Source organism: Pleuronectes platessa, chromosome 6, assembly GCF_947347685.1.
Source record: "Pleuronectes platessa chromosome 6, fPlePla1.1, whole genome shotgun sequence".
Classification (NCBI taxonomy): Eukaryota; Metazoa; Chordata; class Actinopteri; order Pleuronectiformes; family Pleuronectidae; genus Pleuronectes; species Pleuronectes platessa.
In genome coordinates this window covers 1641692-1654313 of record NC_070631.1, presented here as the reverse complement: position 1 = coordinate 1654313, position 12622 = coordinate 1641692, and the positions used below count along the sequence as shown (strand labels likewise).

Sequence of the window (12622 nt, the reverse complement as noted above, 5' to 3'; positions counted from 1 at the left end):
AACTGTTCTCTGACGAGGTCCTGTCACCAATTACTGTTTTAAAATAATGTTATTAGCATTAGCCTCGTCATTGCTAAGAAATATTAGCATTTACTGTGATGAGCTTGATTAATGGTAATTGGATGCTAACAAAGTAACCTCACAGGCCCATGCTATCATTTCTTACTATTCTCATCCAGGCTAACATGAACAGGCATTAACTTAGTAATGCTACTACACTGCCTGGAAATGTCCAATGCTAACCCAGTGCTTAGCCTAAGTTAGCTGCTGATGGAACTAGTTAGCAAACTTGTTCAACTTCTCGATCAATCTATTAATAAAGTCAACAGTTTGTATATATATTAAGTTCAGTCTTGAGTATAGTTGAATAGTGTTATCGTATCAGTGGTTGAATGGTTTTAGTGGGACCTCAGCAGTATAAATAAGTTTTACTATTTTCATATAAATGTATGCTCTGATGATCCATGTAGTGGTGATAACTCAGTTTGTGAATAAGTTATTTAATATTAATATGAGTTATTTTAAACCGTGACAGGGCTCAGTTATCGGGACGCTGATCCGGTTCACAGTCACTGTGTTGACTGCTAGCTTAGCTGTTAGCCGCTAGGCGCTCTGTGTTTTATTTGGTAGCCGTTAGCAGCATGATGGCGGCTCCCGTCCCGGCAAACAGCTCCTGTCCTCAGCTCGTTTAACAGCAGAGCTCCGTCTCCCCGGCGCACGGAGCCGCGGCCCCGGTTATCTCCCGACACTGCGTCCGTGTTCGTTCAGGTTCTTATTCGCCACAGCGGCTACCGGCGGCATTCTGACGATTCTGCACAGCGTTGACCGGGTAAAATGGCGGCCTGTCTGCTGCAGTCTGCGGGCTAGCTTGCTAGGAGCACCGCGCTCCGTCTCGAAGCCACCGATTGGATTAGCAACGGAGGGTTCGTTCTTCAACCTGGGTCTGCACCGGACACTGGTTCTTCAGGGTCGGATTCACGTTACCCTCACCGGGAAAGGCGCTCATCACTGCCCGCAGTTAGCCACTGGGCTAGTTAGCGGGGTAATGCTAACCCCGCGCTGTTAGCGAGCGGACACTATTAAAAGACTTGTGAATACAATTGACGAATTGTTTCCGTCACCAAGAAGCGTGAGTACCGAGCCCTGATAGCGTCATGGCATCCAACCCAGCGGTGCTACAGCCCCGCTGGAAGCGCGTCGCGGGCTGGACCGGCCCGGTACCGCGGCCCCGGCACGGACACCGAGCTGTGGCCATCAAGGAGCTGATGGTTGTGTTCGGCGGAGGGAACGAGGGGATCGTGGACGAGCTGCACGTCTACAACACAGGTACGAGTTGAAGATCATTGCGGTGATAAAACAGCTACACGGATACATGCTAATGCTAGCCCTGCTATATACAGTGGCTAACCTAGCTGAAATGCTAATGTGCTATATACACAGGCTAACCTAGCTGAAATGCTAACGTGTTTATTCTGCGGCTGCTACTAAAGGAGTTGCTTAGCCTGCTATGCTAGGTTAGGTTAGCTTCCGCCACATGCTAACAGGGTTAGCAGGAGGCTAACAGACACAGGCATCAACACAAGAGAGAAATGGCGCGTTTTCACTGAAAACATTGGTGACGTCTCAGAGACACGCCCCCTGCAGCTGAAAGATGAATGGCGGGAAACACATTGTAAACAGTAAACAAACAGACGTCACGTCTTCAACTTTCATTATTTCAGGGATTGAAGTTCTGACCCCAGACTGATCAGCTGCTTAATGACGCAGCACACATCTGATTGTTCTGTAATGTTTAACCAAGTTTGATGAAACAAAGTTCGATCGCCCCTTAGCCACCAACCAGTGGTTCATCCCGTCGGTCTGTGGAGATGTCCCCCCTGGCTGTGCCGCCTATGGCTTTGTGTGTGACGGGACGAGGCTGTTGGTGTTTGGCGGGATGGTGGAATACGGGAAATACAGCAGCGACCTGTACGAGCTGCAGGTGAGTGATGATCCTGCAGGGCATGGCCCCGGACACCTGTAATGAACACAGCTTCAACACTCACTGTGGCCATCACATGACAAGTCGTTTACCTTCAGGCGAGTCGCTGGGAGTGGAAACGTCTCAAGGCCAAGGCTCCAAAGAACGGCCCGCCCCCCTGCCCTCGCCTCGGACACAGCTTCTCTTTGATTGGGAGCCGCTGTTACCTTTTCGGAGGCCTGGCCAATGACAGCGAGGATCCCAAGAACAACATCCCCCGGTGAGAAACGTCACACAGGTATATCTGTGCGTCTGTCTGAAACCCCACTAACCTTTGACCCCTCCCAGGTATCTGAACGACCTGTACTGTCTGGAGCTGCGCCCAGGGTCCAGCGTGGTCGGCTGGGAGGTCCCACTGACCTCAGGTCCGCCACCGCCGCCCAGAGAGAGTCACACGGCGGTGGTGACGAGCGGCCGCGGAGAAAACAGACTGATCATCTATGGAGGGATGAGCGGCTGTAGACTGGGCGACCTGTGGGTCCTTGACATAGGTGAGGCTCAGCTGAGGTGGGATGTGGTGAAGCTCAGGTGGGATCTGGTGAAGGTCAGGTGGGACGTGGTGAAGCTCAGGTGGGATCTGGTGAAGCTCAGGTGGGATCTGGTGAAGCTCAGGTGGGATGTGGTGAAGCTCAGGTGGGATGTGGTGAAGCTCAGGTGGGTTGTGGTGAAGCTCAGGTGGGTTGTGGTGAAGCTCAGGTGGGATGTGGTGAAGCTCAGGTGGGATCTGGTGAAGCTCAGGTGGGATGTGGTGAAGCTGGTTATCACTGTAATTTGTCCAAGTCTAAATCTCCTTTTTCATGATGTCCCAGACACTCTGACCTGGACCAAACCAGGCCTCAGTGGGACCGCCCCCGTCCCTCGCAGCCTCCACTCGGCCACTGCCATCAACAACAAGTACGAGACACACACTGATTCTACAAAATACTAATACATACTGCACTACAAATACACACATTATTACACAAACGTGTTGTTAATGCAGCTCTTAAACTGACAATACTCAGACTTGACTCTGCCCGTCTGTCTTTGTCAGGATGTATGTATTTGGAGGTTGGGTTCCTCTGGTGATGGATGATGTCCAAGAGGCGACTCATGAGAAGGAGTGGAAGTGCACCAACACACTGGCCTGCCTCAACCTGGGTAAACAGACACTTACTATATATAAATATATATACATTTTGTATTTTCTGTGGGAGCGGGGGGCTTTACCTCCACTGTACAAGCTTATAGTCTTTAGTTGTGTGTATAACCAGCATCCAGCATCATTTATAAGTCTCATTGACAGAGATGATGTTGCAGTCTTCTGCTATCAGTCGCCCTGACCACCTGTCTGTCCACCTGCTCAGACAACATGTGTTGGGACACAGTCCTGATGGATGTTCTGGAGGAGTCTGTCCCCAGAGCTCGAGCAGGTCATTGTAGCGTCTCCATCAACTCCAGACTCTACGTCTGGAGCGGCAGAGACGGATACAGGAAGGCCTGGAACAATCAGGTGTGCTGCAAGGACCTGTGGTACCTGGAGACAGGTGAGACACACACAGACACACACACTCACACGCGCAAGATATTAACATCCGTCTTGAGCTGTGATTGTTCACTCCTGACATGAATGTATGTCTGTTTCACCGGTCTGCCTCACCCTACTGTCTCTAACCACTCTGTGGCTCTGACTTGTTTTTCCGTCTCTTACCTGTCTGTCCTCAGAGCGTCCCTGTCCTCCCTCTCGGGTGCAGCTGGTCCGGGCCAACACGTCGTCTCTGGAGGTGAGTTGGGGTCCGTCTCAGACAGCGGACATGTACCTGCTGCAGCTGCAGAAGTACGACATTCCCGCCACACCTGCATCCAGCCCCGCCCCCAACCCCGTGCCCACGGCCACACCTGCAGTCAGCTCCCCCAAGAGCCCCGCCCCCGCTGCAGTGGCATCGACCAACCAGTCCGTCACGCTGGTCCCCTCCCAAATCCTCTCCATTCCTGGAAGCCCATTGGCTGCTGCTGCGAAAGCACCAGGTGAGTTGAGGACACCTGCACCGGTGAGTCTGGACGCGATCGATCTGGAACATGTGAATATTTCTAATATGTTTGTTCTGCAGCTGTCCTGAAGGTGGCAGCAGCTCCAGGTTCAGTGGGTGGAGCCTCCATTGTCACAGTGAGACAGGCTACACCTAAATCCCCAGCTGCCGTGACAACGCTTCCTGCAGGCGTCCGCATGGTGGTACCTTCTCCATCCGGACAGGCGATGGTAAGCAGATGTTTCTCATCATTCAACATAAGGTCCACTTACTTTTATGGGGGTTGGTAACATCAGATTCACCATGGCAACCCCTGCCAATCAAATCTCATCAGGATAAACTGACCTGGATCTTCTCCAGACGCAGTCTCCTGGTTTTCTTCCTTGATTCAGTTTAATGCTCATGAGATGGTTCAGCTGTAGAATCAGCAACAGGATAACAGAACTGCTTTGCTGATGACAGAGCAGTTTCCAGTCACTGGGGAAGACCATGAGCTGTGACTGAAAGCTCTGGAACATTTCCACTAATGGAAACCGTGTTTTTGAACTTTGACTCTCAACCTCCATCCTCCCCCCCCGTCTGCTCTCAGCCAATAGGCAGCAGTCCTCAGATGAGTGGCATGGCGGCGTTGGCAGCGGCGGCTGCATCGACTCAGAAGATCCCCCCCTCGTCCGCGGCGGGGGGGCTGAATGTCCCGGCTGGAGCCACGATCGTGAAGACGGTGACCGGGAGTCCGGGACCCAGCAGCCTGCCAATCAAAGTGGCCTCTCCTGTTACCATGGTAAAGTCCACAGCTCATGTCGAGAGACGCTTCAGACCGGCGCTCGATGTCCTGCACACGTGAAGAACATGGTTCAGTGATGCTGCAGTTCTTTGATGTTCTCATGTGGTAAATCTGGTCTGACACTGATGACATCACAGTAGCTTTACGTACATCATTGGTTCTTCTCTTCTCAGGTGACCAGCTCGGCCACTCGGATGTTAAAGACCGCTGCCGCTCAGGTGGGCGGGGCCTCAGGTGTCTCAACTCCTGGCACCCCGAGCCGACCGGTCATCACAGTCCATAAGTCCGGGACAGTGACTGTCTCCCAACAAGCTCAGGTGGTCACCACAGTGGTGGGCGGAGTCACAAAGACCTTCACTCTCGTGAACAGTCCACTCGGTGTGGGAGGAGGCGGGGCTCTGGTGAGTGACGTCACTTGCTTGGCGTGACATTCTATCTGTATGTTGACAGACCTGATGACGGTAACTACCTGTGTTCCAGATCAACAACCTGGGAAAAGTGTTGTCAGTGGTTCAGACCAAACCAGGAGCTGTTACTGGTCAGGCTGGGAGCAGCTCCATCGCTCAGATGATCCAGGTACCGACCTCTGACCTTGTTGATTGTCTTGATATTCACTGGTTGTACTGAAGAGCACTTTATATCACCTGAACCGTGTTAACCCTTGTGTCTCTGTGCGTTTAAAGAAGGGCGCTCTCCCGGCAGGAACCATCTTGAAGCTGGTGACGTCTGCAGACGGTAAGCAGAAGACCATCCTCAGCACCGTGCAGGCAGGATCCACGGCCTCCAAGCCCAGCGTCCTCGGTGTCTCCCCGACAGCCGGCAAACCTGGAACCACCTTCATCAAAACCATCCCAGTGTCGGCGCTGCACGGCGCTGCAGGTACAGGAAACACCCCCGATCACGTGATTCATTTTTAACCTGACAGCTGACTGAGTGAAGCTCCTCCTCATACAGGTGGAAACAGTCCATTCACCATCCTCACCACTAAAGGGGTATCGCCAGGAACTATGGGTAAAATCATCACCACAGTCCCCAAGATCACTGCAGGAGGTCAACAGGGGGTCACACAGGTAACACAGACACACACTTGGCACACATACGTGATGAAATGACGAAAGCTGTTATTTAACAGCCTCTTTCACTCGTGCTGACACACAAACGGTATCATTAGACACAAATGTAAACTCAGACTGTCTAGAGACTGGCTTCCATTGACTAAGACAATGGAAGCCGCAGGAGATCATAGTGCGTTTGGTATTAAATCGATTCAGTTGACTCAGCGAATGATTGAGACACCGACAGGAGCAGTAAAGTACTGACAGCCGGTAACAACTGTCAAAATAACTTTTTTACGGTCCAAACATTTTGGCAAATACTCAATTACGACGCAAATACAATTTTGTCCGAAACCATTAAAACACTCTGGTTTGCAATTTAAAGTTTTCTGTGAAAATAATTTGTCGGGAGGTCGACCTTGGACGACCACCTCGCAATTCTGAATGCAGATAAAACCCTGACCGCTCACGTGTGTGTGTGTGTGTGTGTAGGTGGTGTTAAAGGGAGCTCCAGGTGTACCTGGTACCATCCTCAGGACTGTTCCCATGAGCGGAGTCAGACTGGTCTCACCTGGATCCAAACCTAGTGTTGCCACTCTGGTGGTCAAGTCAACCACAGGTAAACTCTCTCTTGATCTTGAAGACTTTAATCTTGATGATGTTTTCCTGCACGTGGCATCTGTTGACTGTCTGTCCTGGGAGACGGATCCTCACATGTGTCTCTGAGGTTTCTACGTATTTGTACCTGTTAAAAGGGTTTTAGTAGTTTTTCCTGACTCTTGCTGAGGGTTAAGGACAGAGGATGTCACACCCTGTTAAAGCCCCATGAGACAAATTGTAATTTGTGAATATGGGTTAGCCAAATAAAATTTGATTGATTGATTGATAAACAGTGGTCAGCTGATGGCTGCTTCCTTATTTCAGGTGATACACCGTGTCACCAAAGTGTGTGTGCATGTGTCTCAGCAGGTGTGTCCACTCTGGGGACAGTAACAGGAAGTGTCTCCACCACGCTGGCAGGTGGAGCCATTGGTTCTGCCAACGCCTCCCTGGCGACGCCCATCACCACCCTGACGACCATTGCTGCACTTGCCAGCCAGGTTACCAAGGCAACCGCTGCAGCGGTACCCACACAGGTAAAATCCTAAGAGACCTCTGTTAACTAGTACTACTTCAGTAACGCATTATTACAGTACTATATATTACTTTCTGAAGTAATCCTGTGTTGTCCTCTGCAGGTGACTCTGATCACAACTCCGAGCGGAGCTGAAGCTCAGCCACTGGTCCAGGATCTGCCCGTCTCCATCATGGCATCTCCTACATCAGAAGAACCCGGAAGTGGTACAAGTACTACGACGGTAGAAGAGACTACAGACACTGAGACAGGTAAGGAGCTGTTTAATGTTCAGGATACTACTGTAGTTCTTCACTGAAGAGTCGTGTGTTGATGATGTCACTGTGACCATGTAGCAGTGATGTCCATCTGCTCCAACCCGCCGTGTGAGACCCACGAGACGGGGACGACCAACACCTCCACTGTCGCAACAGCAACCATGGGGGGGGGGGACAGAGTGTGCTCCAACCCGCCGTGTGAGACCCACGAGACGGGGACGACCAACACCTCCACTGTCGCAACAGCAACCATGGGGGGGGGGGACAGAGTGTGCTCCAACCCGCCGTGTGAGACCCACGAGACCGGGACGACCAACACCTCCACTGTCGCCTCCTCCAACATGAGCCAGGCACTACAGGTGAGCTCATCTATTACGGCCATGGAGTCGCACCTGTGCTGCTTGAACCGGATGATGTCACAAAGGGAAGTCAAACCATGTGACACAGCTCAACCAGTCGCATCAGATAATACCTGCTGCCAGTGAGATGACGGGTGAGCGTTGAAGATAAACCTGATCCAACATGTTTCTGGTTCTAGGTTTGTTCAAATCCTCCGTGTGAGACTCACGAGACCGGAACCACCAACACATCGACCACAGCAACAGGTAACTTGACTACACCGGGACTCCACCTGGACCAGGTCCGGGACCAGGTCCTGGACCAGGTCCGGGACCAGGTCCAGGACCAGGTCCTGGAACATTTTGGAACAGTTGTTAAAGGTTTTGGATTAGCTGCTCTTCAGGAAGTTCCTTCTTGTCCTGTGTATCCAGCTCAACAGGGCGGAGACGTTCTTCAGGTGGACACCACGGACCCCACCAGCTCTTCTGACCCCCCCTCCTCCACAGCCAATCGCAACAGAGCTGTTACCATGGTTACACAGGCAACGCCCACTCCCGGACCATCCATACCTGTAAGTGACACACACTGAAACGCACACACACACACACACACACACACACAGGGGATGGTGCTGATCACATGTCTGTCTGCAGATGATCTCCTCTTTGGTCAAAGAAGACAGAGTTGAGTCCTCAGAGACAGAGGCTGTCGCCATGGTTACAGGGGAGGAGCCTGAGCCGACAGACAGCCAATCAGAGGCTGTAAGTTTACAGGTTCACATGGAGGTCAGCAAGACAGCTGCACAGGTAACTCACACGACAAGGTACACAGTGTTAATTATTATTAATCAGCACGTACCACTTTAACACCCTACCCCCCCTTAGGTGGCGACCACAGACCTTCCTCAGGAGCTGATGTCATCAGAAGGGGACGTAGGTGAGGTGGTCCCTGGGACCACTACCATGATGTTGACAACAAGACTGACCCCAGATCAGCTGACTGCTCAGCAGGCAACAATACAGGCAGTACTGCAGGCAGCTGGACACATAGGTAACACACACACTGTAGGGTTTATGTCTGGGACACTGAGGGACAGACAGAGTAGTCTTGAAGACAGACACTGGGACACTGGGACACTGAAATGTTCCAGGAAAGACGGTCTGACCGAGGGACTGTGTGTCCTCTTGTCTCTGCAGGTGGAGCAGCGAACTCTGTGGATCAATCTGTCCCGATCATTTTGACTCAGCAGGAACTGGCAGCTCTGGTTCAACAACAGCAGCAGCTACAGGACGCCCACGCCCACACCGAGCCGCCGCCCAGCAGCCTGCCCACAGGTACCAGGCTCTGATGCAATCACACGGCACCGTGTGATGACGTCATAACGCCGGGCTCAAAAGAGATTTCTGTGCTTTGTTTCCCAGAGGGCCTTGCTCCAGCAGACAGCCTCAATGACCCGGCAGCAGAGCTGACCTCATCGGCAGTGACCAGCGCTGTCGCCAGATTAGCCAGCACGTTCAGCCCCGCCCCCCCGCTGACATCAGGTGTGGCAAAGATTCAAGCTGCTGCCACAGTGACTGAGGCGACCAATGGCATCGCAGCGACCAAAGAGGTTAGACATCGTGCGGCAGGTTGCCGGGAGGAGGCAGCGACAAACTAACAAACTGCTAACAACTACACGCTCACATGCTACATGCTAACTTTACACTTTAGCCAGGCAACACGCTATTAACCAACGAAAACTGTCAACATGCTAACAACACTGTCTGTGTCCGTGTGCAGCAGCCGAGTGCTGAGGTGAAGACTTCGGTGAGGAGCAGTCGATGGTACGACGTTGGCGTCGTTAAAGTTACAAACATGGTGGTGTCTCACTTCTACATCCCACATGACGACAACATGGCCGAAGTAAGAGCTTCACATTTTCAGAAAATCTTAAAACTGCTTATAGTTACCTCTTCAAAATAAAAGCTCCTTTGTAAATTCTCCATCCCTGTTGCAGCAGACTTGTACTTTGTTAATCCTATAGTAATCACGTTATTGATAGTGATTGATCAGGTTAGTGATGAGGATATTGATGACCTGTGTTCCTGCAGGACGACTCAGGTGTGGTACCTGACTACAGTCAGATGAGGAAGGTGGAGCTGCAGCCAGGGACAGCCTATAAGTTTCGTGTTGCTGGGATCAATATCTGCGGCCGTGGAGCGTTCTCCGAGGTGTCTGCATTTAAAACATGTCTGCCGGGTTTCCCTGGAGCGCCATGTGCCATCAAGATCAGCAAGGTACTTCCTGTTTGTAACGTCAAGTGGGGTGTGAGCCTCAGTGCAGTGAGGACTGATGGGAAATATAGTTCAGGAAGTGTGTTTCTATGACTCGGTGTTGACGTGAAGATCTGATCTCTCAGAACCTGGACGGGGCTCAGCTCACCTGGGAGCCTCCGGCTGTCACGTGGGGCACGATCACGGAGTACTCGGTGTACCTCGCCATCCAGTCCAGCCATGCCGCCTCAGCTGTTTCAGGCCCGGCACAGCTGGCCTTCATGAGGGTGTACTGTGGTACCAGCCCGTCCTGCCTGGTCCAGGCCTCAAGCCTCGCCAACGCACACATCGACTACACCACCAAGCCAGCCGTCATCTTCCGCATCGCTGCACGCAATCAGAAGGGCTATGGGCCGGCCACCCAGGTCAGGTGGTTACAAGGTGAGAACATCGCACACAGATCAGAGAGACGGAGCGGTGGAACGTTGGAGAACCAACCGGACTGAGAGGAAGTGACTGTTTTTCTTTTTCTTCTGTAGAAAATAAAGACACAAAAACAACAGTGAAGAGAGGAGGAACTACACAACCGTAAGATACATACACACACTAACGCACACATCAGAAAACACAATAATACACACGTACACTAACACACAAGAATACACACACAGTAACCCCTCCCCCCCACACCTTCTCTTTCAGGAAACCCGTCGGACCAAAGAAATTCAAAACGGACCAATAGGAGGAGGCCACCACCTCCTGAGGACGTGATTGGTTCTCCTTATCTTAAGCACCATTGGTGCAACTCTGGGAAACTAACAAAATTAAAGACTTGTAATATATGTGTACATTATCGGCCAATCAAAACCTCTGCAGTGTCACTGAGACAGAGAGGGGCGGAGTCAACAGCATTTCATGGAATGATGGAAACAATAAAGTTTGAATTTGAGTCGTAGCTCTGTCTGTCGGACGTCTTTCTACAGGTCAGAGGTCATGCTGTTGTCAGGGGGTGGAGTCTAAACCAGCGCTGTTGTAAATGATTTAGTTTTTTTTATATTCTTCTGTTGTTGAGGCGTTCGTGCTCCCGTTGGTCACTGGATACGATTCCAAAATCAAGCCTGTTTGTGAATATTCTCTGGAACAATAAAGATTTTTAGATAATTTTTTAACAAGTGTGTGTGGATTCTATTTCCTGTCAAAGCTTTAACAAAAGACCAACAGGAAGTCATTAACAGCTACAGGAACCTCCCAGTCAGGAGGATCTTTTCAAATTAATATATAAAAATAAGATTGACAAAGTTTTTATTACAATTTAAACCTTCATGGCAATAAAACATGACTGATTAAATTAAACTTTTATTTTAGGATTTACAGTTTAGATGATCAGTAATTCAGAACAGCAGATGATTACAGTGATTATATTACTGTAAGCAAACATGTTAAAAAAAGAAGCATTAAAATGTCCGAGGTGATGGATCTGTGTTTATTTGTTGATTAAATTGTATTAGTTTATTTATGTGTTTATATTTATCTTGTGTGATGTCGTGATTTTCATTTTTTTACATTATTTTCTCGTCTCGGTAAACGATGATTGTTTACCTGATTTGATTGTAGATTGATAACCTTATTGTTCGATCGAATATTACATTTCCATCGATGCGTTCGATCCGTTCATTGATCGAATCATAACCTCAGTCTGTCTCGTGCCCTCTGAGTGCGCGCACAGACGGGAGTGGGATCGAGGCGAGGCGCGCTCACAACAGCACTCAGCGGACACGCGCCTCGTGGTGCTGATGGAGCTGGGTTCAGTGTGAACAGACCGGAAGCTGAGGAGGAGGAACGATCCATCACTGATCGCATCATCGATCAGTGATCGATCAGCGGATCAGTACGTTGGATCGTGGACGTAATCAATCAGTGAGGTCATCGATCACACCTGCTGAGACATGCGCGAGCTGCAGTGGCGGGTCTGAATCAGGATGATGTGACGGAGGGGTCGCAGGTTCGATTCCGGTGGAGGGAGGCGACCGAGGTAAGAGATGTTTATCCCGCACACACTGGTCCCTACGCGTGGACGGGCGCGTGCACAAGTCTCCTTTAAAAGTTCGTTGTCTTGAAGGCGGGCGGCTCATGAACAGGTTTCAGTGATTAGCTGATAAGGTGTGCGCGTGCGGGTGTGTGTTTGCGAGTGTGTGTGTGTGTGCGCGCGTGTATATAGACCTCCTTCTGTGAAATTTACTTTAATAGTTTCCATCAATCAATGCATTGATTGGAGTAATCTGATTACGCAGAGTAACAGTACTCTCACTGTAAGTTGAGTAACCTGAATTGAAATAGTACATTTATGTAATAGAGTAAATGCAGGAGCAGCTTTGTGACTGTCTCAAGACAAGAATCCAAGTAATCAGATTACTTCAGGAGAAGTAACCCAATGACGCCACAGCGGAGCGTGTTGTGACCTAACAGGAAGTGAGAGATGACATCAGCAGTCACATGACCAGTGGCCCTGTGGCCGATTGAGAAGGTGGACTGCGTCAGTCCAGAGCTGTGACATCACAGATCTGATCCAGATGTTCAGCCATTCATTTCTCCATCAGCTGCTCAGCAACAGGCTTTGCTCTCTGATTGGACAGCTCTTGAAGCAGTGCACTCTGGGAGATGTAGTGTAGGTCTCACTCAGTGGACTCCACCCACTCACCTGCTGTATCTGTGATGTCACTATGATGTCACCTGAACGTCACGCCGTGTCTCAGTGTGTGTGAGAGTCTACT

At 50.5% G+C, this 12622-nt stretch overlaps 1 protein-coding gene across 2 annotated transcripts; it reads left to right on the top strand.

The window, feature by feature from the left end:
• The first annotated feature begins 600 nt into the window (after positions 1–600).
• hcfc1b (host cell factor C1b) lies at positions 601–11023 on the top strand. Of its 2 annotated transcripts, none has more exons than XM_053425589.1 (29): positions 601–1326; positions 1833–1981; positions 2080–2240; positions 2309–2511; positions 2830–2914; positions 3054–3160; positions 3367–3546; positions 3725–4027; positions 4111–4259; positions 4619–4810; positions 4987–5214; positions 5294–5389; positions 5497–5692; positions 5768–5883; positions 6361–6487; positions 6838–7004; positions 7107–7254; positions 7339–7619; positions 7799–7865; positions 8031–8170; positions 8253–8405; positions 8484–8649; positions 8796–8933; positions 9021–9208; positions 9379–9501; positions 9690–9875; positions 9998–10292; positions 10391–10439; positions 10554–11023. In XM_053425589.1, the coding sequence occupies exons 1-29, from the start codon at positions 1155–1157 to the stop codon at positions 10591–10593; spliced, it is 4605 nt and encodes a 1534-aa protein (XP_053281564.1). In that variant the 5' UTR covers positions 601–1154; the 3' UTR covers positions 10594–11023. The 2 variants fall into 2 exon arrangements, with proteins under 2 accessions (XP_053281564.1, XP_053281563.1); XM_053425588.1 differs by having other exon boundaries at positions 6835–7004.
• The last annotated feature ends 1599 nt before the right edge of the window (positions 11024–12622 follow it).